At 48.0% G+C, this 26,175-nt stretch overlaps 2 protein-coding genes across 2 annotated transcripts; both read left to right on the top strand.

The window, feature by feature from the left end:
• Nucleotides 1-2,213: 2,213 nt before the first annotated feature.
• LOC119925223 (scavenger receptor cysteine-rich domain-containing protein SCART1-like) lies at nt 2,214-19,824 on the top strand. Its single transcript, XM_038743325.1, has 10 exons — nt 2,214-2,277; nt 8,010-8,330; nt 9,383-9,673; nt 11,012-11,275; nt 12,854-13,190; nt 14,315-14,376; nt 16,442-16,747; nt 17,674-18,000; nt 18,400-18,750; nt 19,502-19,824. Exons 1-10 carry the CDS (start codon nt 2,214-2,216, stop codon nt 19,822-19,824), a joined length of 2,646 nt encoding a protein of 881 aa, XP_038599253.1.
• A 2,010-nt stretch (nt 19,825-21,834) lies between these two features.
• On the top strand, nt 21,835-25,163 carry LOC119925224 (scavenger receptor cysteine-rich domain-containing group B protein-like). Its single transcript, XM_038743326.1, has 4 exons — nt 21,835-21,979; nt 22,904-23,538; nt 23,627-23,964; nt 24,656-25,163. Exons 1-4 carry the CDS (start codon nt 21,835-21,837, stop codon nt 25,161-25,163), a joined length of 1,626 nt encoding a protein of 541 aa, XP_038599254.1.
• Nucleotides 25,164-26,175: the final 1,012 nt, after the last annotated feature.

Raw genomic sequence — 26,175 nt, forward strand, 5'->3', positions numbered from 1 at the left:
TCTTTGCACACAGTAAGCACTCAATAAATATGATTGATTGATTAATTGATTGATTGATTGATTACACATGGTGGCAGCGGGTTGGGAAAGCCCATCTGGTTTTGGGGGATGTTACAGTGATGCCAAAGTTCCCAAAGCAGCCTTAGGGTGCCTGCCTAACACTCACCTACACTAACGTATAGACATCAATGCGGGGAACTTGATGTTGGGTGATAGGCTTGCTCCACATGAAACCGGGGCCTAAATGGGCGCATCTACCAAAAAATCCAGTCAGAAGTAAGGCAGGTTCAATCAATCAATCAGTCAATCAATCGTGTTTATTGAATGCGTACTTGTGTGCAGAGCAATCAATCAATCATATTTATTAAGTGTTTACTATGTGCAGAGCACTGTGCTAAGAGGTTGGAAGAGTAACCTCTCTGGGAGACTTCCCAAACTTCCCAGACTGAGCCCCCTTTTTCCTCTCCTCTTCCCCATCCCCCGCTGCCCTACCTCCTTCCCCTTCTCACAGCACCTGTATATATGTTTGTACAGATTTATTACTCTATTTATTTTACTTGTACATGTTTACTATTCCATTTATTTTATTAATGTTGTGCATCTAGCTTTAATTCTATTTGTTCTCATGACTTGACACCTGTCCCCATGTTTTGTTTTGTTGTCTGTCTCCCCCTTCTAGACTGTGAGCCTGTTGTTGGGTAGGGATAGTCTCTATATGTTGCCAACTTGTACTTCCCAAGCGCTTAGTACAGTGCACTGCACACAGTAAGCGCTCATGAAATACGTTTGAATGAATGAATGAATGAGTGCACCACAACAGAATTAGCAGACATGTTCCCTGCCCATAATTACGTATCAGTAATTTATTTATGTTAATAATCTGTCTCCTCCTCTAGACTGCAAGCTTACTGTGGGCAGAGAATATGTCTGTTCATTTTTATATTGTACTCCCCCATGCGCTTTTTACAGTGCTTTGCCCACAGTAAGCATTCAATAAATATAATTGAATGAATTAATGAATGACCTTACAGTCTACAGAGCACTGTACTAAGCACTTGGAAAAGTATAATGCTTGGTAGATTGTTAGTTGGCAGATATGACCCCTGCCCACAAAGAGTTTACAATCTACCAGGGGAGACAGATTTTAAAATAGATTAGATAGGGAAAGTTGTAGAGTTTAAGGATACAGTCCTAAGCACTTAGTACAGTGCTCTGCACACAGTAAGCACTCAATAAATATGATTGAATATATACTTTAAGGGCTGAAGGTCTGGGGTGAGTATCAAAGTATCAAAATATCAAAGTTCCCAGTCCAGACAGAAACGGCATAGACTTTCAGGTGGGAAATGAAAAAGGAAAGGGAATTTGCTTGGTGTAAATAATGCTCTTTATTTAGAAACCACTTCTGTGAGTCTGTCTCCCCACTTTAGATTTGAGCCCTTAAGGGACAGAGAATGGGTGTGCCGCTGTGCTCTCCTAAGGCCTTAGTATCGTGTTTTACCCTCAAGAGGTCTTCGGGAAATACTGGTTGATGGATTGATTAGTTGATTGAGACAGTTTTGAGGAGGGGAAGGGATAAGAGAAGAGAAGATAAGTCTAGTAGTCTGACTAGAGTCAAGAGAGTGATACTGGGAGACCCGTTGAGATAACAACCTCTCACAGATCAAAAGCACATGGATTTTGGATCCAGGGTTTGAAGCGATGATCACTTCTCATGAGGCGCCAAGGGGGTCATTCACCATGGTTCAATTTACCGAGCGGAGCTTGCGGAGATGAGGAACGCTGAAGTTTCAGTAGAGTTTCCTGTCCCACATAAGTCCTGTAATTTCTGGGTTGTAAGACCCTGGAGGAAACCCACAGTAACGGGGCCCCTCCACTCATATTTAGGGCTGTGAATGGCATTGGCTGCTGGCTGTAATGTATTCCAGATAGACCCTCTGATAAAGTCTGAAAAGGGGTTCTGAGTTACCATTGGTTCCCTCCTCTCAACCGCCGTCGACCGCTGAATCAACATATTAGGTAGGGACTGTCTCTGTATGTTGCCAACTTGTACTTCCCAAGCGCTTAGTACAGTGCTCTGCACACAGTAAGCGCTCAGTAAATACGATTGATTGATTGGGGCCTGGGTCATTTCTGCCCGGTGGAGCAGAGGAGAGAGTTGGGAAGATTAAATTAAGGTGCAGTCAGAACAGTGATTTGTCTGTAGCCTCGAGATGGCCTTGGTGACTCTTTGGGTGGTGGAGCCTCTTCTTCTGGTCTTACCAATGATCCATAGAGGTAAGAGTTTTCCTTTCATTCATTCATTCATTCATTCATTGAGAAGCAGCGTGGCTCAGTGGAAAGAGCACAGTCTTTGGAGTCAGAGATCATGGGTTCAAATCCCGGCTCCGCCAGTTGTCAGCTGTGTGACCTTGGGCTCAACTGTAAAATGGGGATGAAGACTGTGAGCCCCCCGTGGGACAACCTGATCACCTTGTAACCTCCCCAGCGCTTAGAACAGTGCTCTTCATCCCCCCCATCTTACCTCCTTCCCTTCCCCACAGCACCTGTATATATGTTTGTACATATTTATTACTCTATTTATTTATTTTACTTGTACATATCTATTCTATTTATTTTATTTTGTTAGTATGTTTGGTTTTGTTCTCTGTCTCCCCCTTTTAGACTGTGAGTCCACTGTTGGGTAGGGACTGTCCCTATATGTTGCCAATTTGTACTTCCCATGCGCTTAGTACAGTGCTCTGCACATAGTAAGCGCTCAATAAATACGATTGATGATGATGATGATGCTTTGCACATAGTAAGCGCTTAATAAATGCCATCATCATTATTATTATTTAACTTCTCTGGGCCTCAGTTACCTCATCTGGAAAATGGGGATGAAGACTGTGAGCCTCCCTGGGACAACCTGATCACCTTGTAAACTCCCCAGCGCTTAGAACAGTGCTTTGCACATAGTAAGCGCTTAATAAATGCCATCATTATATTATTCATTCGTTCATATTTATTGAGCACTTACTGTGTGCAGAGCACTGTACTAAGCGCTTGGGAAGTACAAATCGGCAACATATAGAGACAGTCCCTACCCAACAATGGACACAGTCTAGAAAGGAAACAGACAAAAAAACCGCAAAACAAGTAGATAGGTGTCAATACCATCAGAATAAATAGAATTATAGCTATATACACATCTTATAGCTGTATTCACATTTCCTCCCACAGTTCAGCGTAGATACCTGAGCCAGCAGGTCTAAGTAAAAGCAGTGGCTCAGTGGAAAGTGCACAGGCTTTGGAGTCAGAGGTCAGGGGTTCAAATCCTGGCTCTGCCAATTGTCAGCTGTGTGACTTTGGGTAAGTCACTTAACTTCTCTGTGCCTCAGTTTCCTCATCTATAAAATGGGGATTAAGACTGTGACCCCCCACGGGACAACCTGATCACCTTGTACCCTCCCCAGCGCTTAGAACAGTGCTTTGCACATAGTAAGTGCTTAATAAATTCCATTATTATTATTATTATTATTATTATTATTATTATTATTATTATTATAAAAGTTCTCCTCACACAACTAAGCTTAGCTTCCTGGGCCAGCAGGTCCAGGTAGGATTTCTCCTCACACAGCTCAGCATAACCGCCTGAGCCAGCAGGTTAATTCATTCATTCATTCATTCATTCAATCAATCATATTAATTGGGTGCTTACTGTGTGCAGAGCACTGTACTAAGCACGTGGGAAAATACAATACCACAATTAATAGTGAAAATCCCTGACCAAAACAAGCTAATAGTTTAGAAGTGGGAGACAGGAGTCAGGAGACAGGAGTGAGAAGCAGTGTGGCTCAGTGAAAGGAGCATGGGCTTTGGAGTCAGAGGTCATGGGTTCGAATCCTGACTCCACCACATGACGGCTGTGTGATCTTGGGCAAGTCACTTAACTTCTCTGAGCCTCAGTTACCTCATCTGTAAAATGGGGATCAATTGTGAGCCCCACGTGGGCAACTTGATCACCTTGTATCCCCCCCCCCAGCACTTAGAACAGTGCTCTGCACATAGTAAGTGCTTAACAAATGACATCATCATCATTATTATTATTACTATAAAATAAATAAAATTACAGATATTCATTCATTCATTCAATTGTATTTATTGAGCACTTACTGTGTGCAGAGCACTGTACTAAGCGCTTGGGAAGTATAAGTTGGCAACATATAGAGACGGTCCCTACCCAACAGCAGACTCACAGTCTAGAAGGGGGAGACAGACAACAAAACAAAACAGATAAACCAAATAAAATAAATAGAATAAATACGTACAAGTAAAATAAATAGAGTAATAAATATGTACAAACATATGTACATATATATCAATCAATCAATCATATTTATTGAGCATTTACTGTGTGCAGAGCACTGTACTAAGCACTTGGGAAGTACAAGTTGGCAACTACTTGTGTGTATATGTGTTTAAGGCTGTGTTTTATATTAACCCTAAATAAAGTCTCAGTAGTTACCCCCAAGTGGTTGCAGCAAACTTCTCTGTGAGCTTGTGGGGGCTGGCCTGGGGTGGACAGATTTTCCCCGATTCCACGATGGGGGAATTGAGTCCCCTCCCAGAGACCGTGGTTTTGTTTTGTTGTCTGTACATAAGTGCTATGGGGCTGGGAGCGGGGAAGAGTCAGGGCGATGCAGAAGGTAGTGGGAGATGTACTTCCCAAGTGCTTAGTACAGTGCTCTGCACACAGTAAGCACTCAATAAATACAATTGATTGATGAGGATAAGTTGGGCTTAGTCTGGGAAGGCCTCTTGGAGGAGATGGGCCTTCAATCAGGCTTTGAAGGTGGGGGAGAGTAATTGCCTTTCAGATTTAACTTTAATTCTATTTGTTCTGACGAGTTGACACCTGTGTATGTTTTGTTTTGTTGTCTGTCTCCCCCTTCAAGATTGTGAGCCCGTTGTTGGGTAGGGACCATCTCTATATGTTACCAACTTGTACTTCCCAAGCACTTAGTACAGTGCTCTGCACACAGTAAGCACTCAATAAATACGATTGATTGGGTAAGGACCATCTCTATATGTTACCAACTTGTACTTCCCAAGCACTTAGTACAGTGTTCTGCACACAGTAAGCACTCAATAAACACGATTAAATGAATGAATGAGTGACTAAATGCCATTATTATTATTATTATTCAGTGCTTGGTACTGACCTTCCGGCCTCCTGTTTCTCTCTACTCCAGTCCGTACTCCACTTTGCTGTCTGGATCATTTTTCTTAAAAAAAAAAACACCCAAAATTTGTCCTTTCATGCTGTTGAACAGAACAGCCAACTAGTACTTCCCAAGTGCTTAGTACAGTGCTCTGCACACAGTAAGCGCTCAATAAATGTGATTGAATGAATGAATGAATTTGAGGAGGGAGGGCAATCTGGGACAGAGGCAGGACGTAGGCGAGGGGTCGGCGGTGAGACGGGTGAGATCGAGGCACAGTGAGGTCAGCACTAGAGAAGCGAAGGGTGTACGCTGCGTTGTAGAAAGAGAGAAGCGAGATGAGGTAGGAGGGAGCAAGGTGATGGATTGCTTTAAAGCCATGGTGAGGAGTTTTTGTTGGATACAGAGGTGGATGGGCAACCACTGGAGTTTTTCAGGAGCAGTTCCACGTACTACTACTACTACTACTACTACTACTAATTGCATTTGTTAAGCACTTACTATGTGCAAAACACTGTTCTAAGCGCTGGGGGATACAAGGTGATCAGGTTGTCCCACGCGGGGCTCACAGTACTAGTTCTTCTCACACAGCTCAGCCGGGATGCCTGGGCCAGCAGCTCCTGGGAACCTTCCAAAGGAAAGGGGGAAGCCAGCGAGAAAATCACTGATGCGTTCATTCAATTAATCAATCAATAGCATTCCCAGAACATGCGTTCTGGACAGTGCACTGTTTTAAGCACTAGAGTTAATAGGCTGGGAGCAGAACCCAGGTCTTTCTGACTCCCAGCCCGCTGCTGTATTCACTATGACAAGCTGGTTCTCCAGGGGAAGACAGGAGAGCTAAAGAAGGGCCAGGAAGAGGGATGGACTGAAGAGGAGCAGGGGAGATTTTAGGGAGATCACACCGGATGGGCCAGGAAGAGGGATGGACTGAAGAGGAGAGGGGGAGATTTTAGGGAGGTCACACCTGATGGATTCAACTTTCTCAATAAAGTAGGTGGCCAGGTCATTTGGAGTGAGATGGGGGAGGTGGGGATGGGAGGCAGGGAGTTTGAGGAAGGAGTTAAATGTCTGGAACAACTGGTGAGACCGGTGGGCATGGGTGTCAATAAGGATGGAGTCACTCACTATGTATCTATTGCTGGAATGAATACAATACGATTTAAACAGACACAGTCCCTGTTCCACATGGGCTGGGAAGGATTGTTATTATTATCAAGTGCTGTCGAGTCATTTGTGACTTTATAGATATATTTTCTCCAGAATATTCTATCTTCTGCCATAATCCATAAGCTTGCTAACGGCTCTTCCATTATCGCTGTTATGGTTTCTATCCATCTAGCTGTCGGTCTGCCTCATCCATGTTTTCCTTGGACTGCTCCTAGCATTAGTGTCTTCTACAGAGAATTAGTCCTCCTGATTATGTGCCCAAGATATGCTAATTTAAGTCATTTGACCTTCCAAAGACCACTTTGGCTTATTTCGCTCCAAAATCCATTTGTTTAATTTTTGGGCAGTCAATGGCATTTTCAAAAGCCTTCTCCAACACCACATTTCAGAAGAATCGATGCTCTTTCTATTCTGTTTTTTCACTGTCCAGCTTTCGGATCCATACATTGTCTCTGGAAACACCATAGAATCGACAATTTGTATTTTTTGGCAATTATCACATCAGCACATTTCATTACTTTTTCCAGCCTCTTCATAGCAAAACTTCCTAACATTAATCTTTGGCTTATTTCTTGACTTCTAGTTCCTTTATTATTGATTATCGATCCCAAGAGAGAAAAATTGTTAACTATTTCAATCTTCTTTCCATCCAACACAAATGCGTTAAAACGTCCAGTAGTCATGATCTTTGTTTTCTTGACATTCAAATGCAAGCCCATATTTTTGCTCTGTTCCTTAACTTTTAATCATAAGCCCTTCAAATCTTCTTCACTTTCTGCTAGTAGGGTAGACTCATCAACCTCATCAGAGAAGCAGCGTGGTTCAGTGGAAAGAGCACGGGCTTGGGAGTCAGAGGTCATGAGTTCTAATCCTGGCTCCGCCACTTATCGGCTGTGTGACTTTGGGCAAGTCACTTAACTTCTCTGTGCCTCAGTTTCTTCATCTGCAAAATGGGAATTAAGACTGTGAGCCCCACGTGGGGCAACCTGATCACCTTGTATCCCCCAGTGCTTAGAACAGTGCTTTGCTCATAGTAAGTGCTTAACAAATACCATTATTATTATTGACGGGGAGGATGATAGCTATTTAATCACCATTTTACTCCTGAGGAAATTGAGGTACGAAGCAACTAGACTGTGAGCCTGTTGTTGGGTAGGGACCATCTCTATATGTTGCCGATCTGTACTTCCCAAGCGCTTAGTACAGTGCTCTGCACACAGTAAGTGCTCTATAAATACGATTGAATGAATTGAATGAACTAAGTGACCTGACCAAACTCACACAGCAAGTACTCGAAGGCGGGTCTCCCGACTCCCAGTCCCTTCATTCAATCGTATTTACTGAACGCTTACCGTGTGCAGAGCACTGTACTAAGCACTCGGGTGACAACGATATAACAATAAACAGACACAGTCCCTGCGGACAATGAGCATGTTCTTTCCACTGTTGAGTCCCCCGTGGGACATCCAGATTACCTTGTATCAACACCAGCTCTTAGAAATGTGCTCGGCACATAGCAAGCGCTTAACAAATACCATAATCATTATTATTATTATTATTTTTCCACCGGGTGGCACAGCCTAGCAAGCATCTGCTTCCTCTCTCCCCATCCCGGTCTGTTTTCCCTCCCCGCAGGAGAAGCCGGAGAGGGACTGAAGCTGGAGTTTCGGAAAAGCCCCTGTGATGGAGTGGTGCAGGTACAGCACGAGGGACAGTGGGGCTCGGTGTGCAGTGACGACTGGACTCTGGCCGAAGCGTCCGTGGTCTGCAGGCAGATGGACTGCGGGGCCGCCATCGGGGCCCCCAAGTACGTCCCGTTGCCCGGGGAGAACGTCCGGCCCTGGCTCCACGGCGTGTCCTGCCGGGGCAACGAGTCGTCCTTCTGGAACTGCAGCCTGGGAGAATGGAGTCGGAAGAACTGCCCCTTTCCATGGGTGGTAGTCGCCCTCTGCTCAAGTAGGGGACACTGCTCTCTCGGCCTGCCCCTGGACCCTGGGGCCCCACAGAATAATCAATCAATCAATCAATCAATCAATCGTATTTATTGAGCACTTACTGTGTGCAGAGCACTGTCCTAAGCGCTTGGGAAGTACAAGTTGGCAACACATAGAGACAGTCCCTACCCAACAGTGGGCTCACAGTCTAAAAGAATAATAATAATAACAGAATAATAATAACAATAATCATAATGGTATTTGTTAAGCACTTACTCCGTGCCAGACACTGTACAAATCAGTGGGGTAGAGACAAGCTAATTGGATTGGACACAGTCCCTGTCCCACATGGGCTTTACAGCCTGAAAATTCCCATTTCACAGATGAGGTAACTGAGGCCCAGAGAAGTCAAGTGACCTTCCCAAGGTTCCTTCCGATTCCCAGGCCCGTGCTCTATCCACTAGGCCACGATGCTCTGTTGTATTGTATCCTCCCCAGTGCTTAATACAGAGCCCTGCCCACAGTAAGCACTCAATAAATGCCGTTAATCAATCAATCAATCAATCGTATTTAGTGAGTGCTTACTGTGTGCAGAGCACTGTACTAAGCGCTTGGGAAGTACAAGTTGGCAACATATAGAGACAGTCCCTACCCAACAGTGGGCAGTTCTATGCTTTTGTGCAAAAGTTGCAGCGTGCCTTTAGCGAGAAGCAGCATGGCTTAGTGGAAAGAGGTTGTGAAGAGAGGAAAGTGGCTTGGGAGTCAGAGGTCGTGGGTTCTAATCCCGGCTCTGTGATTCGTCTGCTATGTGGCTTTGGGCAAGTCAATTCGCCTCAGCTCAGTCACTTCAGCTACCTCATCTGCAAAATGGGGATGAAGACTATGAGCTCCATGTGGGACAACCTGATAGCCTTGTATCTACCCCAGTGCTTAGAACAGTGCTCGGCACATTGTAAGTGCTTAACAAAGACCATCGTCATTATTATTATTATTTAGCGGGGGGAGTGGGTGTTTTTCTGCCCGGTGGGTGGAGGAAGGAGCACTTTCGTTGATATCTGGGTTGCTGTTTTGCAGAGGGCACTTTTGTCAAAATCAGGCTGGTGAAGGGGAAGAGCCCTTGCGCCGGGATCCCTGAGATCAGAAACAAGGATGGGAAGGACCGCCTCTGCGGCCTCTATATGGAAGAAGCCACAGTGTTTTGTCAAGAGTTGGGGTGTGGACCTGCTATTCAAGCGCCCATCGAGGGCCTGGGGGTTCTCAACAAATACATGACCTGTAAGGGGACTGAGCCGACCATCCGCAACTGTCGGTTGAACAACCATTTCCGAACGGGTTGCCACCGCGAGGCTGAAGTCATCTGCGCAGGTACGTCCCTTTCTGACTCTCTGATTTCCTGTTGGAGGAGGTCACTCTCAAGCGGATGTTGCCATAGTGTCGATAATAATAGGAATAATGATAAGAGTTTTGGTGTTTGTTAACAATATTCAAACAGGCTGAAGAGACCTTTCTGACTCACTGATCTACATTGGCAGAAATGACTTTCAAGCTTACTATGTGGGCAGATAATACATATTTACATATTTATACATATTTACTATTCTATTTCATTTTGTTAATATGTTTTGTTTTGTTGTCTGTCTCCCCCTTCTAGACTGTGAGCCCGTTGTTGGGTAGGGACCATCTCTATATGTTGCCAACTTGTACTTCCCAAGTGCGTAGTACAGTGCTCTGCACACAGTAAGCGCTCAATAAATATGATTGAATGAACAAACAAATCAATAATAACAGTAATAATAATAATTGTGGTATTTGTTAAGTACTTACTATGTGCCGGGTACTGTACCAAAAGTTGGAGTGGATACATACAAATTGAGCTGAGCGGAGTCCCTGTCCCACATGGGGCTTACAGTCTCAATCCCCATTTTCCAAGTGAGATAACTGAGCACAGAGAAGTGAAGTGACTTGTCCAAGGTCACACAGCAGACAAGTGGCGGAGCAAGGATTAGAATCCAGGTCATACTGCTTCCCAAGCCCATGTTCTACCCACTAGGCCACACTGGTATCACTTAATTAATCAATGGTATTTATTGAGTTCTTCCTGTGCACAGAGCACTGTACTAAGCACTTGGGAGAGTACAATACAAGAGACTTGGTAGACCTGATCCCTGCCCACAAGGAGCTTAGTCATATAAGAGGATGCATTAAGTGCTTACGATAATAATAATAATGATGGCATTTGTTAAGCGCTTACTATGTGCAAAGCACTGTTTTAAGCGCTGGGGAGGATACAAGGTGATCAGGTTGTCCCATGTGGGGCTCACAGTCTTAATCCCCATTTTACAGATGAGGTAATTGAGGCACAGAGAAGTGAAGTGACTTGCCCAAAGACACAGAGCTGACACTTGGCAGATGTGGGATTTGAACCCATGACCTCTGACTCCCAAGCCTGGGCTCTTTCCATTGAGCCACGCTGCTTCTCTATGTTCAGAGTACTGTACTGAGGGCTGGGACAGAGCACCTGGGTGAGAATTAGATAGGATCCCTGGTCCTTGAGGGGCTCCCATTCTCAGAATACAGGGGATTGGCAAAACACATGTAAGGAAAAAGGGACAAAATGAGAACACTTTTAGTTCTCTAGACTTTGAGCTCACTGTGGGCAAGCCTCTGTGCAATTTCTATCTTGGGATTCCCTCCCTGCTTCAGGCTATTTCAGAGCTCCCGATTCTGTTTGCACTGGGACACTTCGGGAAAGTCTGAGGAGTCGTGTTTCTCTGATGTGCTCGTCTTCCTCTAAAAATAGGAGCTGGTTAGTTACGTATTCAACAAGTCTGAATCATGTGTCTGTGACTGGAAACCTCCGAACTAGATTCCAAGGCAAGAAAGAAGCCAGGAAAAAGACAGATTTTCCCCTGCAAAATGACAGATTTTTGAAAAACTGGCTGTTGGCCAGAGGCAGTAGTAACAGTTGTATTTGTTGAGCACCCATTGGTTGCAGTGCACTGTATTGAGTGCTTGGAAAAGCGTAATATGATCTCTTCCCTCACGGAGCTGGGACTCATTCATTCATTCAATCGTATTTATTGAGCGCTTACTGTGTGCAGAGCACTGTACTAAGCGCTTGGGAGTACAAGTTGGCAACATGTAGAGATGGTTCCTCCCCAACAGCGGGCTCACAACGGGCCTGGTCTCTGGAGGGGTAAAGTGCTCCTCTTATCATCTCTTAAGGCCTGGGAAACGCTGGACTTCTCCGACTCTTGGAATCTTAATTTATCCACCCTTCCTCCTACTTAGTGTACTAGCTCAGTGTGGGACCTGATTACCCCTCCGCTTAGTACAGAGCTTGACACATAATAAGCAGTTAACAAACACCACATATATTATTATTACTTTCCATTCCACTTTGGAGAGGCAGCATTGGAAATCACCAGAGAGAGGTGGACTACTATTTCCACAGCAAGGGAGAACAACTTTCTTCCTGTACTTCATCATCATCATCAATCGTATTTATTGAGCACTTACTATGTGCAGAGCACTGTACTAAGCGCTTGGGAAGTACAAAATGGCAACATATAGAGACAGTCCCTACCCAACAGTGGGCTCACAGTCTGTACTTGTGATTCGTCTTAAGGCCTGTCTCCCCTGCTGGACTCTAAGGTCCTTGAGGGCAGGGATCGTGTCTGTGAGCCCCACGTGGGACAACCTAATCACTTGTATCCTCCCCAGCGCTTAGAACAGTGCTTTGCACATAGTAAGCGCTTAATAAATGCCATTATTATTATTATTATTGCAACTTGTACTTCCCAAGCACTTAGTACAGTGCTCTGCACACAGTAAGCGCTCAATAAATACGACTGATGATTACCTACCCTAGGATACTCTCAAGTGCTTAGTACAGTGCTCTGCACACAATAAATACTCAATAAACACCACTGATTGATTGACAGAAAATTCCTGAAGAAAGGGGAGCTCAGAGGGTTTCAGGCAGGATGCATAGGTAGTTTCTGTGCCCAAGAGTCTTCATTCATTCAATCATATTTATTGAGTGCTTACTGTGTGCAGAGCACTGTACTAAGCAATTGGAGAGTACAAGTTGGCAGCATATAGAGACGGTCCCTACCCAACAGCGGGCTCACAGTCTAGAAGACTGTGTCTTCTAGAAGAGTCTAGAAGAGTCTTCCTGTTTGCCCTGTTTCAAAATGCTTCCGGTAGTAATGGTAATAATAGTAATAATGATAACAATAAAGCTAATTGTAGCCTAATGAATAGAGCACAGGCCTGGGATCAGAAGGACTGAGTTCTGATCCCAGCTCTTCTACTTGTCCGCTGTGTGACCTTGGACAAGTCACCTAATTTACTTCATCAGCAAAACAGGGATTAATACTGTGAGCTCCGCGTGGGCCACGGACTGTGTGCAACCTGGTTAGCTTGTATTTACCCCTGCTCGTAATACAGTGCCCGGTGTGAATGAGGTGGGCTGGAGGTGGCTCTGTGTGTGGGGAGGTGTTTAGGGGATTGTGGCAGTTGTGTGTCCACTTGTCTCCGCAGGGCACAGGGAGGTGCGCCTGGTGGATGGGGAACACCCTTGCGCGGGGCGTCTGGAGGTGAGGCGGGGCCTGGAGTGGGGCACGGTCTGCCAGTCGGACCTGGACCTTGCCACGGCCCACGTGGTCTGCCGGGAGCTGAGTTGTGGAGCCGCCGTGTCCATGCCGGGGGGCACTGGCTTCGGCCGGGGGCCGGGCCCGCTGTGGACCCAGGAGACCTTCCGCTGCCGAGGGAACGAGTCTCTCCTTTTCCACTGCCCCCGTGGACCAGCGCGGACAAAGCCCTGCTCCCACAGCCAGGACGCCGCCATCCGCTGCTCGGGTGAGTCTCATTCCAGCGGGTGAGTAATATAATAATAATAATGGTATTTATGAATCAATCAATCGTATTTATTGAGCGCTTACTGTGTGCAGAGCACTGTACTAAGCGCTTGGGAAGTACAAGTTGGCAACATATAGAGACAGTCCCTACCCAACAGTGGGCTCACAGTCTAGAAGGGGGGAGACAGAGAACAAAACCAAACATATTAACAAAATGAAATAAATAGAATAAATATGTACAAATAAAATAAATAGACATAGCAGACAAGTGGCAGATCTGGGATTAGAACCCAAGTCTTCCGACTCCCAAGTCTGTGTTCTTGCCACTAGGTTCTCATCATCAGTGGCATTTATTAAGCGCTTACTATGTGCCAAACACTGTTCTAAGCACTGGGGAGTTTACAACGTAATCAGGTTGTCCCAACGGGGGGCTGACAGTCTTCATCCCCATTTTCCAGATGAGTCACTGAGGCCTGGAGAAGTGAAGTGAGTTGCCCAAAGTCACACAGCTGACAAGCGGCGGAGCCAGGATTAGAACCCACGACCCCTGACTCCCAAGCCCGGGCTTTTTCCACTGAGTCATGCTGCTTCTCTATGTGTGTGACTACCACATGTATGTGACTCTACTCATGTTTGAGTCCATGTGTGGCTGTGACTTTATGTGTGAGACCGCCAAATGTGTTTCTGTGAGACCCTCTAGATTGTGAGCTCGTTGTGGGCAGGAATTGTCTCTCTTTATTACCATATAATAATAATAATAATAATAATAATGACACCATTTGTTAAGCACTTACTATGTGCCAAGTACTGTTCTAAGTGCTGGGAAGAGGTTACAAGGTGATTGGGTTGTCCCATGGGGGGCTCACAGTCTTAGTCCCCATTTTCCAGATGAGGTCACTGAGGCCCAGAGAAGTGAAGTGAGTTGCCCAAAGTCACCCAGCTGACAAGCGGTGGAGTAACTCAGTTGGGCAGGACTGAGCCGTCTTCTCCCTAAAGCTTTTAGCTCTTCCCGAGGGTTCTGACCTCTTGGCTTTGAGGACAACTTGGACATAGGAGGCTACGGGCCCTGAAGGTTGTGTGTACTACAAGGGACGTGCTTCAGATGCAATCATTTGTTCCAAGGAAGTTTGTCCTTCGGTTTCAGGGTATTGGTCAACATTTTCAGCCAAGAGTGCCTCAAATCTAGGCTTCTCCTGCCTGCAGCAGGTGATCATTCATTCATTCATTCATTCATTCAATTGTATTTATTGAGCGCTTACTGTGTGCAGAGCACTGTACTAAGCACTTGGAAAGTACAAGTTGGCAACATATAGAGACGGTCCCTACCCAGCGGTGGGCTCACAGTCTAGAAGGGGGAGACAGAGTTTGGGAAAGATGACACCTTGTCTCTGAATGAGACCTTTGGGCCACGGGCCAGCCACCACTGGTCCTAACAAGACGAGAGCGTGGACAGATGATACAAGAATCTGTTTTTCCCGTACTCCTCCTTTTTCTGACCTCCTCAGCCTTCCCTACACCAAGCACCCCTTCCTCTGCCTCCCCCTCAGTAGGAAAGAGGATTGGGAAGTTCTGGAAGGTGACAGGATCTGGGCTCTGGGTTTCGAGTCCTCTTAAGGATTTTAGAATTGTCTAAAAGGTAAGCTCATGGTAAGCAGAGAACATGTCTACCAATTTTGTTATACTGTGCTCTCTCAAGCGGATAATATGCAATAATACAATAAGCACTCAATAAATACGATTGATTGATTGATTGGGTTTCTTGCCCTCGAACGGTTTCCTTCCACAGAATGGCCCAACCAATCCCCACAGAAGCCCTTCCTAGCTCTGGTTAGACTGAGCAACAGTTATGCCAATACAATCCATCAGTGCAATTTTTTGCAAGAACACTGTGTGCAGGGCACTGTGCTAAGCACTGGGAGAATACAACACAGCAGAGTTAGTAGACATGTTCCCTGTCCACCAAGGAGCTTACAGTCTAGAAGGGGAGACGGACATGAATAGAAATTAATGAATAAATGACATAGTAATTTCTACAACCTCCACAAGCTGTTTCCAGGAAAAGGCATCAACCCACAGCGGGTGGAATCTCCTCTCTGGAATAACCGATTTCATGGGATGCTCAATTCTCCTGTGAGGTGGTGTGGGGGGGGGGGGGGTCACGTTTCTGACAAATTGTCCATTAAGGAAAATTTGGCTTTTGCCATCTGAACATATGGACGGGCCAGATTTTCTTGGCACTGTATCGTGTTCCATCTACCGAGACACTTGCCATTGGGAGAATGTTCCTTAATGATAATAATTATAATATTTGTTAAGCACTTACTATGTGCAGGTACTATTCTAAGCACTGAGGTAGCTACAAACTAATCAGTTTGGACACAGTCCCTGCCCCCACCATGGGGCTCATAGTCTTAATCCCCATTTTATAGATGAAGTAACTGAGGCCCAGAGAAGTAAAGTGACTTGGCCAAGGCCACAAGACAGACAAGTGGCAGAGCGGGGACTAGAACCCAGAACCTTCTAGACTTCTAGACTGTGAGCCCGTTGTTGGGTAGGGACCGTCTCTATATGTTGCCAACTTGTACTTCCCAAGCGCTTAGTACAGTGCTCTGCACACAGTAAGCACTCAATAAATACGATTGAATGAATGAATGAACCTTCTGACATTGAGGTCCGTGTTCTATCCACTAGGCCATGTTGGTTCTCCACAGTGTTAATAATAATAATTACGGTATTCGTTAAGCACTTACTATGTGCTAAGCACTGTTCTAAGCGCTGGGGTAGATACAACGTAGTCAGGTTGTCCCACGTGGGGCTCACACTTTTAATCCCCATTGTGCAGATGGGGTAACTGAGGCACAGAGAAGTTAAGTGACTTTCCCAAGGTCACACAGCAGGGAAGTGGTGGAGTCGGGATTAGCTGTCCTCTGACTCCCAAGCCCGGGCTCTTTCCACTAAGCCACACTGCTTAGGGTAGAGACCACATCTAGCATTCATTCATTCATTCATTCATTCAATTGTATTTATTGAGCGCTTACTGTGTGCAGAGCACTGTACTAAGCACTTGGGAAGTACAAGTTGGCAACATATAGAAGCAGTCTTACCATGAAGGGTTTTACCATGTTGCGATGGTCACGCCATGGAACAGGGCTGAGGTGAGTCTGTGGGCGCTTCCGGCCCCGGCGGACACTAGGCCTGACCTGGTGTCTCCCCATCCATCCTGTCCATCCCTCCTTTCCCTCCTCTCTCCACCCTGCCCTCCCCCGTGCAGAATACCGGTTGGCAAATGGCAGCAGCCGCTGCGAGGGGCGAGTGGAGCTGCAGGTTGGGGGGTCTTGGGGCCCCCTGTGTGCTGCCCACTGGGACCTGGCAGATGCCCACGTCCTCTGCCGCCAGCTGGGCTGTGGGCCGGCGCTGGCGACCACGGGCCGAGTGTCCTTCGGGGAGGAAGATGGCCCTGCCTTGACCGATGCCTTTCACTGCACGGGGACGGAGCCCCATCTGTGGAACTGCCCGCGGAGCGCCCTGGGGGCTGCCGCCTGCCCGCCCCACCATGTAGCCTACGCCATCTGCTCTGGTGAGTGCCAGCCTGGGAGGACGCTGGGGGCAGGGGGAGGATTGACCCGTGGACCAGGGGCAGCCTACTCCGTCCAGTGGCTGGTTGCCCGTGGGCTAGTTTCATGGGATCCGACAAACAAGGGCTGTGGGGATGTGGCCTTACCACCTTTGGCCAGACTCAAGCCAACAGGAATCTCAGTGGAATAAAATTATAATAATATGAATAATTGTGGTATGTAGTAAGTGCTTACTATGTGCCATTCACTGTACTATGCACTGGGATTGATACAAGATAATCGGCTCGGTCACAGAGTCTGTCCCGCATAGCGTAAGCCAACAGTGGTGGTTTCGTGAGGGCTGGGAAAGTCCACAGAAGCTCTGTGTCCTTGCCTCCTTTTTGCAGCCCCTGATTTCTTTACTCATTCATTCATTCATTCAATCATATTTATTGAGCGCTTACTGTGTGCAGAGCACTGTACTAAGCGCTTGGCAAGTACAAGTTGGCAACACATAGAGACGGTCCCCTACCCAACAGTGGGCTCACAGTCTAGAAGAGGGAGACAGAGAACAAAACATATTAACAAAATAAAATAAGTAGAATAAATATGTACAAGTAAAATAAATAAATAAATAGAGTAATGAATATGTACAAACATATATACATATATACAGGCGCTGTGGGGAAGGGAAGGAGGTAAGGCGGGAGGGATGGAGAGGGGGAGGAGGGTGCCTTTCCCGCTTTGGATCAGTAACCCACAACTCCACCACTGGACCCCAGCTGAGCCACTAGTTCCCAGCTACACTTTTGGCCCCCAAACTCCACCACTGGCCACGCGTGTTCATGTAAACCCCCACAGGGAAACCAACCCACCACTCCCCGCAGAGTTACTCCTTGCCCTTAGAGCGCTGTGGAATGTCTTCATGCTTTCTCATCCCCGAGCCCAGGTGAGTCGGCGGAGGCACTGCGGTTGCAGGGCGGGCAGAGCCGGTGTGACGGCCGCGTGGAGATCTTCCTGCGGGGCGCCTGGGGCCGGATCGTGGCCGAGGCCTGGGGCCTGGCGGAGGCCGGGGTGGTGTGCCGACAGCTGCGCTGCGGAGAGGCCCGGAGAGCCTACAGCCTCGATCCGACGGCCCGCGGCCCAGAGGCCACCCCTGTGGGGCTCAGCACTGTCACCTGTGCTGGGAATGAGACCCGCCTGACCCAGTGCCAAGTCTCCACCCCTCCGCTACCTCCTGCAGGGACGGCCTGGGATGTGGGCGTCATCTGCTCTGGTGAGTTCCTTCCCGGGCCCTGCCCTACCCCGGGCAGTGGTCCCAGCCCTGGTTCCATGCCCAGCCATGGACCCACCCCCGGTTCCTCACCTGACCAGGGTCCCACTTTGGCCATTGTCCCACCCCTGGCTATGTCCCACATCCCCATTCCCACCCCAGGTCATATCCCACCCCTGACAGTGGTCCCACGTACCACCCCTGACTACGTCCCCCCCTCCCCAGTCCCACCCCAGGTCATATCCCACCCCTGACAACGGTCCCCACGTTGGCCATTGCCCTACTCGCAGAAATGGCCCCTCTCCTTGCTGAGGTCTCAACCTCGGCCCCAACCTTCCCTACCCCCTCCCTGGCTCGATCCCCAAAGCCAGGCCTAGGAGTATCTTGGGTCTGTGCCCACAGAGAGCGAAGGCCTGCGTCTGGCGGGCGGCCCGGGGCGCTGCTCCGGGCGGGTGGAGGTGCTCCACGACGGGCGCTGGGGGACGGTCTGCAATGACTCCTGGGACTTGGCAGATGCCCAGGTGGTCTGCCGGCAACTGAGCTGTGGCGTGGCCCTCGGGGCCCCTGCCTCCGCCGGGCACGGGGCCAGGACGGGGCCCATCTGGCTGGACGAGCTGGGCTGCACGGGGAACGAGTCTCGCCTCTGGCAGTGCCCCTACGCAGGCTGGGGCCAACATGACTGCCGACACAAGGAGGACGTCGGCGTTCTCTGCTCGGGCAAGTTCTGCGGCCCTCGGGGGTCGTCTCCACGTGGTGCGAGGAAAAGAGGGGATGGGTGTCAATGGGGCATTGGTTCCACAGAGCAATACAACCCAATCAACACAATCATTCAATCAGTGGCGTTTATTGAGCGCTTACTATGTGCAGAACACTCTAATAAGTACTTGGTAAGGGGCAAGGCAGAAGAACTAGCAGATGTTCCCGGTCTGTAGTGACCTCACAGTCTAGAGGGAGAGACAGACATTAATATACATAAATAAGTAATTCATAATATATAATTTAAAGATGGGTACAGAAGCGTTGTGGGGTTAGGGCTGGTGTCCTAAGGGGTGAATATCAAACATCCAAATGTCACAAATCCTAGAAAATAGACCACACAGATGGGAGAGTGAGCAGGGGAAAAGAAGATTTAATCGGGGAAGCCTCTCGGAGGACTAGGGGCTCACTATATAGGGGAGAGGGAGAACAGTTATTATACCCTATTTTACAGATGAGGAAACTGAGGCCTAAAGAAATTAAGTGGCTTGCTCAAGGTCACAGTAGGGACCGTCTCTATATGTTACTGACTTGTACTTTGCAAGCGCTTAGTACAGTGCTCTGCACACAGTAAGCACTCACTCAATAAATACGATTGAATGAATGAATGAATACGATAGAGGTGGGACTAGAACTCAGATTTCCTGACTCTCGGGCTTGTATTCCTTCCACTAGACCCCCACTGCTTCAAGCTTCGGGTTTGGCCCCCTGAGCCAACGCAGATTCTCAGCGGTCCCTCTCTCCCCAGAGTACACAGACGTGCGGCTCGCTGGTGGTTCCTGGGCCTGTACCGGGCGGCTGGAGGTTTTCTACAACGGGACGTGGGGAAGCGTGTGCCATAACTCCCTGACGGATGTCTCCCTCACCGTGATATGCAAACAGCTGCAATGTGGAGCCCGGGGACAGGTGTTGCCGACACCGAAAAACGGAGGCAGAATCCAGGCTGACCTGGGTGGATCGCATCGAATGCCGGGAGAAGCACCACATCTCTCTGTGGCAGTGCCCCTCCGCACCTTGGCATCCACACTCGTGCCCCAGGACGGAAGAAGCCTGGATCAGTTGCCGAGGTGACGACCTTGTCGATCTATCGCCTCCGGCCTGGGAGCCATGTGGCCCGTTTCAGGCAACTAAGTCTCTTGATTTGAAATGTACCATGAGAGTGAAAACTGCTTGTGGGCAGGGTTAGCACTAGCCAATTTCAATGCCACTCTTAATTCCAAGGCTCTCTTGCTTTGAAACAACTCTGTAAACTCTGGTTTACTCCGTCCGATGTTATAACCTCTACTGCTGCTGCCTCTGCGTGACAGAGACAACCCTAGTTTATGCTCATCTCTAGGGAAACATTTTGGAAACTCGAATAAAGCGATTAAATCCCTTTTCTATTTAGGATGAGAAAATGACACCTATATATCGGGGAAGCCGCGTGGCACAGTGGAAAGAGCACAGGCTTGGGAGTCAGAGGTCATGAGTTCTAATCCTGACACCGCCACTGATCAGCTGTGTGACTTTGGGCAGGTCAATTAACTTCTCTGGTCCTCAGTTCCCCTCATCTGTAAAAATGGGGATTGAGACTGTGAGCCCTCCGTGGGACAACCTGATTACCTTGTATCCCCCCAAGGCTTAGAACAGTGCTTTGCACATAGTAAGCTCTTAACAAATGCCATCATTATTATTATTATTATTCTCCGTGCTTCCATTACCTCATCTGTAAAATGGGTATTAAGACTGTGAGCCCCATGTGGGACAACCTGATTACCTTGTGTCTACCCCAGCACTAAGAACAGTGCTTGGCACATAGTAAGCCCTTAACAAATGCCACTATTACTGTTATTATTATATATCATAGATAATGGCAGATCTCCAATGTGTTAATGGAGGATGCTTTATTGCTCAATGGATGCAAAGGTTAATATTTGAAAATTATATATATTATATATATATATATATATATATATATATATATATATACATATCTATATATTTGTATCTCAAAACAACAAATAAAAGCTACTAACTTTTTTGTACGCATTTATGGTGCTATTTCATAAGGCAGCAATATTTATAGTGTTTTTCATCAGTTATTTTTAACACGGTTTAGTCAGTGTTTGGTCTCTTGGGAACGTATCAATGCACTTTAGTATTTTTCAGCTTAATGTTTAATTTCTCAGTGAGGTTTAATGGTACCGTGCTAAAATGATTCAAAATGTGCTAGCCCTGCATTAAGTGTTTATGGGACTTATTAAGTGATATTAAGTGATACACTCACCAGGTCGGGAGTAGTGGGGTAAAGGACATTCTGATAATCCAACATGGTAGCAGTTGGTATTTCTATCCAGCATCACTGGCTACAGTAATCCCTCTCCCTTTTATTTTCCTCAGAAGAGAGAGATGAAAAAAATGAAGGGCCGGAAGAGACCCTTAAATGCTCAGTCCTTCAACAACTGCACAGGTATCTGGCTCCTCTCTCCTCTCTTCTCACTCCAATTCCCCCCCCCCCCCCCCCTTTCCCTTTTCTTCTTCCTTTTCCTTTTCTTCTCCCTGTTCCTCTCCCTCTCCTTTTCCATTTCCTTCTTTCTCTCCCTGCCTTATCCCTTTTCTCCTTCTTCTTCTCCATTTTTCTCTCCTTCTTCCTTTTCTTCTCCATCTTTTCTCCTGCCTTTTTCCATTTCCTTCATTTCCTTCTTTCTCTCCCTGCCTCCTCCCTCTCTCCCTCTCCATTCTCCTCTTCTTCTTCAACTTCTCCATCTTTAACTCCCTGCTTTTCCACTTCTTCTATTTCCTTCTTCCTCTCCCTGCCTCCTCCCTCTCTCCCTCTCCATTTTCCTCTCCTTCTTCCACTTCTCCAACTTTAACTCTCTACTTTTCCATCTCTTCTATTTCCTTCTTTCCCTCCCTGCCTCTTCCCTCTCTCCCCTCTCCATTTTCCTCTCCTTCTTCCACTTCTCCATCTTTAACTCCCCTACTTTTCCATCTCTTCTATTTCCTTCTTTCTTTCCCTGCCTCTCCCAGTCTCTCTGTTTCTCTATCTTCCCCCCTTTTCTTTTTCCTCATCCTGCCCCCTCATTGCCCCCCGGCGGGGCAATGTCCTTCGGGGAGGAAGATGGCCCTGCCTTGACCGATGCCTTTCACTGCACGGGGACGGAGCCCCATCTGTGGAACTGCCCGCGGAGCGCCCTGGGGGCTGCCGCCTGCCCGCCCCACCATGTAGCCTACGCCATCTGCTCTGGTGAGTGCCAGCCTGGGAGGACGCTGGGGGCAGGGGGAGGATTGACCCGTGGACCAGGGGCAGCCTACTCCGTCCAGTGGCTGGTTGCCCGTGGGCTAGTTTCATGGGATCCGACAAACAAGGGCTGTGGGGATGTGGCCTTACCACCTTTGGCCAGACTCAAGCCAACAGGAATCTCAGTGGAATAAAATTATAATAATATGAATAATTGTGGTATGTAGTAAGTGCTTACTATGTGCCATTCACTGTACTATGCACTGGGATTGATACAAGATAATCGGCTCGGTCACAGAGTCTGTCCCGCATAGCGTAAGCCAACAGTGGTGGTTTCGTGAGGGCTGGGAAAGTCCACAGAAGCTCTGTGTCCTTGCCTCCTTTTTGCAGCCCTGATTTCTTTACTCATTCATTCATTCATTCAATCATATTTATTGAGCGCTTACTGTGTGCAGAGCACTGTACTAAGCGCTTGGCAAGTACAAGTTGGCAACACATAGAGACGGTCCCTACCCAACAGTGGGCTCACAGTCTAGAAGAGGGAGACAGAGAACAAAACATATTAACAAAATAAAATAAGTAGAATAAATATGTACAAGTAAAATAAATAAATAAATAGAGTAATGAATATGTACAAACATATATACATATATACAGGCGCTGTGGGGAAGGGAAGGAGGTAAGGCGGGAGGGATGGAGAGGGGGAGGAGGGTGCCTTTCCCGCTTTGGATCAGTAACCCACAACTCCACCACTGGACCCCAGCTGAGCCACTAGTTCCCAGCTACACTTTTGGCCCCCAAACTCCACCACTGGCCACGCGTGTTCATGTAAACCCCCACAGGGAAACCAACCCACCACTCCCCGCAGAGTTACTCCTTGCCCTTAGAGCGCTGTGGAATGTCTTCATGCTTTCTCATCCCCGAGCCCAGGTGAGTCGGCGGAGGCACTGCGGTTGCAGGGCGGGCAGAGCCGGTGTGACGGCCGCGTGGAGATCTTCCTGCGGGGCGCCTGGGGCCGGATCGTGGCCGAGGCCTGGGGCCTGGCGGAGGCCGGGGTGGTGTGCCGACAGCTGCGCTGCGGAGAGGCCCGGAGAGCCTACAGCCTCGATCCGACGGCCCGCGGCCCAGAGGCCACCCCTGTGGGGCTCAGCACTGTCACCTGTGCTGGGAATGAGACCCGCCTGACCCAGTGCCAAGTCTCCACCCCTCCGCTACCTCCTGCAGGGACGGCCTGGGATGTGGGCGTCATCTGCTCTGGTGAGTTCCTTCCCGGGCCCTGCCCTACCCCGGGCAGTGGTCCCAGCCCTGGTTCCATGCCCAGCCATGGACCCACCCCCGGTTCCTCACCTGACCAGGGTCCCACTTTGGCCATTGTCCCACCCCTGGCTATGTCCCACATCCCCATTCCCACCCCAGGTCATATCCCACCCCTGACAGTGGTCCCACGTCCCACCCCTGACTACGTCCCCCCTCCCCAGTCCCACCCCAGGTCATATCCCACCCCTGACAACGGTCCCACGTTGGCCATTGCCCTACTCGCAGAAATGGCCCCTCTCCTTGCTGAGGTCTCAACCTCGGCCCCAACCTTCCCTACCCCTCCCTGGCTCGATCCCCAAAGCCAGGCCTAGGAGTATCTTGGGTCTGTGCCCACAGAGAGCGAAGGCCTGCGTCTGGCGGGCGGCCCGGGGCGCTGCTCCGGGCGGGTGGAGGTGCTCCACGACGGGCGCTGGGGGGACGGTCTGCAATGACTCCTGGGACTTGGCAGATGCCCAGGTGGTCTGCCGGCAACTGAGCTGTGGCGTGGCCCTCGGGGCCCCTGCCTCCGCCGGGCACGGGGCCAGGACGGGGCCCATCTGGCTGGACGAGCTGGGCTGCACGGGGAACGAGTCTCGCCTCTGGCAGTGCCCCTACGCAGGCTGGGGCCAACATGACTGCCGACACAAGGAGGACGTCGGCGTTCTCTGCTCGGGCAAGTTCTGCGGCCCTCGGGGGTCGTCTCCACGTGGTGCGAGAAAAGAGGGGATGGGTGTCAATGGGGCATTGGTTCCACAGAGCAATACAACCCAATCAACACAATCATTCAATCAGTGGCGTTTATTGAGCGCTTACTATGTGCAGAACACTCTAATAAGTACTTGGTAAGGGGCAAGGCAGAAGAACTAGCAGATGTTCCCGGTCTGTAGTGACCTCACAGTCTAGAGGGAGAGACAGACATTAATATACATAAATAAGTAATTCATAATATATAATTTAAAGATGGGTACAGAAGCGTTGTGGGGTTAGGGCTGGTGTCCTAAGGGGTGAATATCAAACATCCAAATGTCACAAATCCTAGAAAATAGACCACACAGATGGGAGAGTGAGCAGGGGAAAAGAAGATTTAATCGGGGAAGCCTCTCGGAGGACTAGGGGCTCACTATATAGGGGAGAGGGAGAACAGTTATTATACCCTATTTTACAGATGAGGAAACTGAGGCCTAAAGAAATTAAGTGGCTTGCTCAAGGTCACAGTAGGGACCGTCTCTATATGTTACTGACTTGTACTTTGCAAGCGCTTAGTACAGTGCTCTGCACACAGTAAGCACTCACTCAATAAATACGATTGAATGAATGAATGAATACGATAGAGGTGGGACTAGAACTCAGATTTCCTGACTCTCGGGCTTGTATTCCTTCCACTAGACCCCACTGCTTCAAGCTTCGGGTTTGGCCCCTGAGCCAACGCAGATTCTCAGCGGTCCCTCTCTCCCCAGAGTACACAGACGTGCGGCTCGCTGGTGGTTCCTGGGCCTGTACCGGGCGGCTGGAGGTTTTCTACAACGGGACGTGGGGAAGCGTGTGCCATAACTCCCTGACGGATGTCTCCCTCACCGTGATATGCAAACAGCTGCAATGTGGAGCCCGGGGACAGGTGTTGCCGACACCGAAAACGGAGGCAGAATCCAGGCTGACCTGGGTGGATCGCATCGAATGCCGGGAGAAGCACCACATCTCTCTGTGGCAGTGCCCCTCCGCACCTTGGCATCCACACTCGTGCCCCAGGACGGAAGAAGCCTGGATCAGTTGCCGAGGTGACGACCTTGTCGATCTATCGCCTCCGGCCTGGGAGCCATGTGGCCCGTTTCAGGCAACTAAGTCTCTTGATTTGAAATGTACCATGAGAGTGAAAACTGCTTGTGGGCAGGGTTAGCACTAGCCAATTTCAATGCCACTCTTAATTCCAAGGCTCTCTTGCTTTGAAACAACTCTGTAAACTCTGGTTTACTCCGTCCGATGTTATAACCTCTACTGCTGCTGCCTCTGCGTGACAGAGACAACCCTAGTTTATGCTCATCTCTAGGAAACATTTTGGAAACTCGAATAAAGCGATTAAATCCCTTTTCTATTTAGGATGAGAAAATGACACCTATATATCGGGGAAGCCGCGTGGCACAGTGGAAAGAGCACAGGCTTGGGAGTCAGAGGTCATGAGTTCTAATCCTGACACCGCCACTGATCAGCTGTGTGACTTTGGGCAGGTCAATTAACTTCTCTGGTCCTCAGTTCCCTCATCTGTAAAATGGGGATTGAGACTGTGAGCCCTCCGTGGGACAACCTGATTACCTTGTATCCCCCCAAGGCTTAGAACAGTGCTTTGCACATAGTAAGCTCTTAACAAATGCCATCATTATTATTATTATTATTCTCCGTGCTTCCATTACCTCATCTGTAAAATGGGTATTAAGACTGTGAGCCCCATGTGGGACAACCTGATTACCTTGTGTCTACCCCAGCACTAAGAACAGTGCTTGGCACATAGTAAGCCCTTAACAAATGCCACTATTACTGTTATTATTATATATCATAGATAATGGCAGATCTCCAATGTGTTAATGGAGGATGCTTTATTGCTCAATGGATGCAAAGGTTAATATTTGAAAATTATATATATATATATATATATATATATATATATATATATATATATATACATATCTATATATTTGTATCTCAAAACAACAAATAAAAGCTACTAACTTTTTTGTACGCATTTATGGTGCTATTTCATAAGGCAGCAATATTTATAGTGTTTTTCATCAGTTATTTTAACACGGTTTAGTCAGTGTTTGGTCTCTTGGGAACGTATCAATGCACTTTAGTATTTTTCAGCTTAATGTTTAATTTCTCAGTGAGGTTTAATGGTACCGTGCTAAAATGATTCA

Source organism: Tachyglossus aculeatus, chromosome 3 (genome assembly GCF_015852505.1).
Source record: "Tachyglossus aculeatus isolate mTacAcu1 chromosome 3, mTacAcu1.pri, whole genome shotgun sequence".
Lineage (NCBI taxonomy): Eukaryota > Metazoa > Chordata > Mammalia > Monotremata > Tachyglossidae > Tachyglossus > Tachyglossus aculeatus.

Bases quoted from the DNA above. Each gene is read 5' to 3' on its own strand.
- LOC119925223 (XM_038743325.1), top strand. From the start codon at position 2,214: ATGGCCTTGGTGACTCTTTGGGTGGTGGAGCCTCTTCTTCTGGTCTTA. The intron at 14,377-16,441 runs GTGATCATTCAT...TCCCCCGTGCAG, and splicing joins GCTTCTCCTGCCTGCAGCAG to AATACCGGTTGGCAAATGGC. The intron at 18,001-18,399 runs GTGAGTTCCTTC...CTGTGCCCACAG, and splicing joins TGTGGGCGTCATCTGCTCTG to AGAGCGAAGGCCTGCGTCTG.
- LOC119925224 (XM_038743326.1), top strand. From the start codon at position 21,835: ATGTCCTTCGGGGAGGAAGATGGCCCTGCCTTGACCGATGCCTTTCAC. The intron at 21,980-22,903 runs GTGAGTGCCAGC...CCCCGAGCCCAG, and splicing joins AGCCTACGCCATCTGCTCTG to GTGAGTCGGCGGAGGCACTG. The intron at 23,965-24,655 runs GTCGTCTCCACG...TCCTTCCACTAG, and splicing joins AAGTTCTGCGGCCCTCGGGG to ACCCCACTGCTTCAAGCTTC.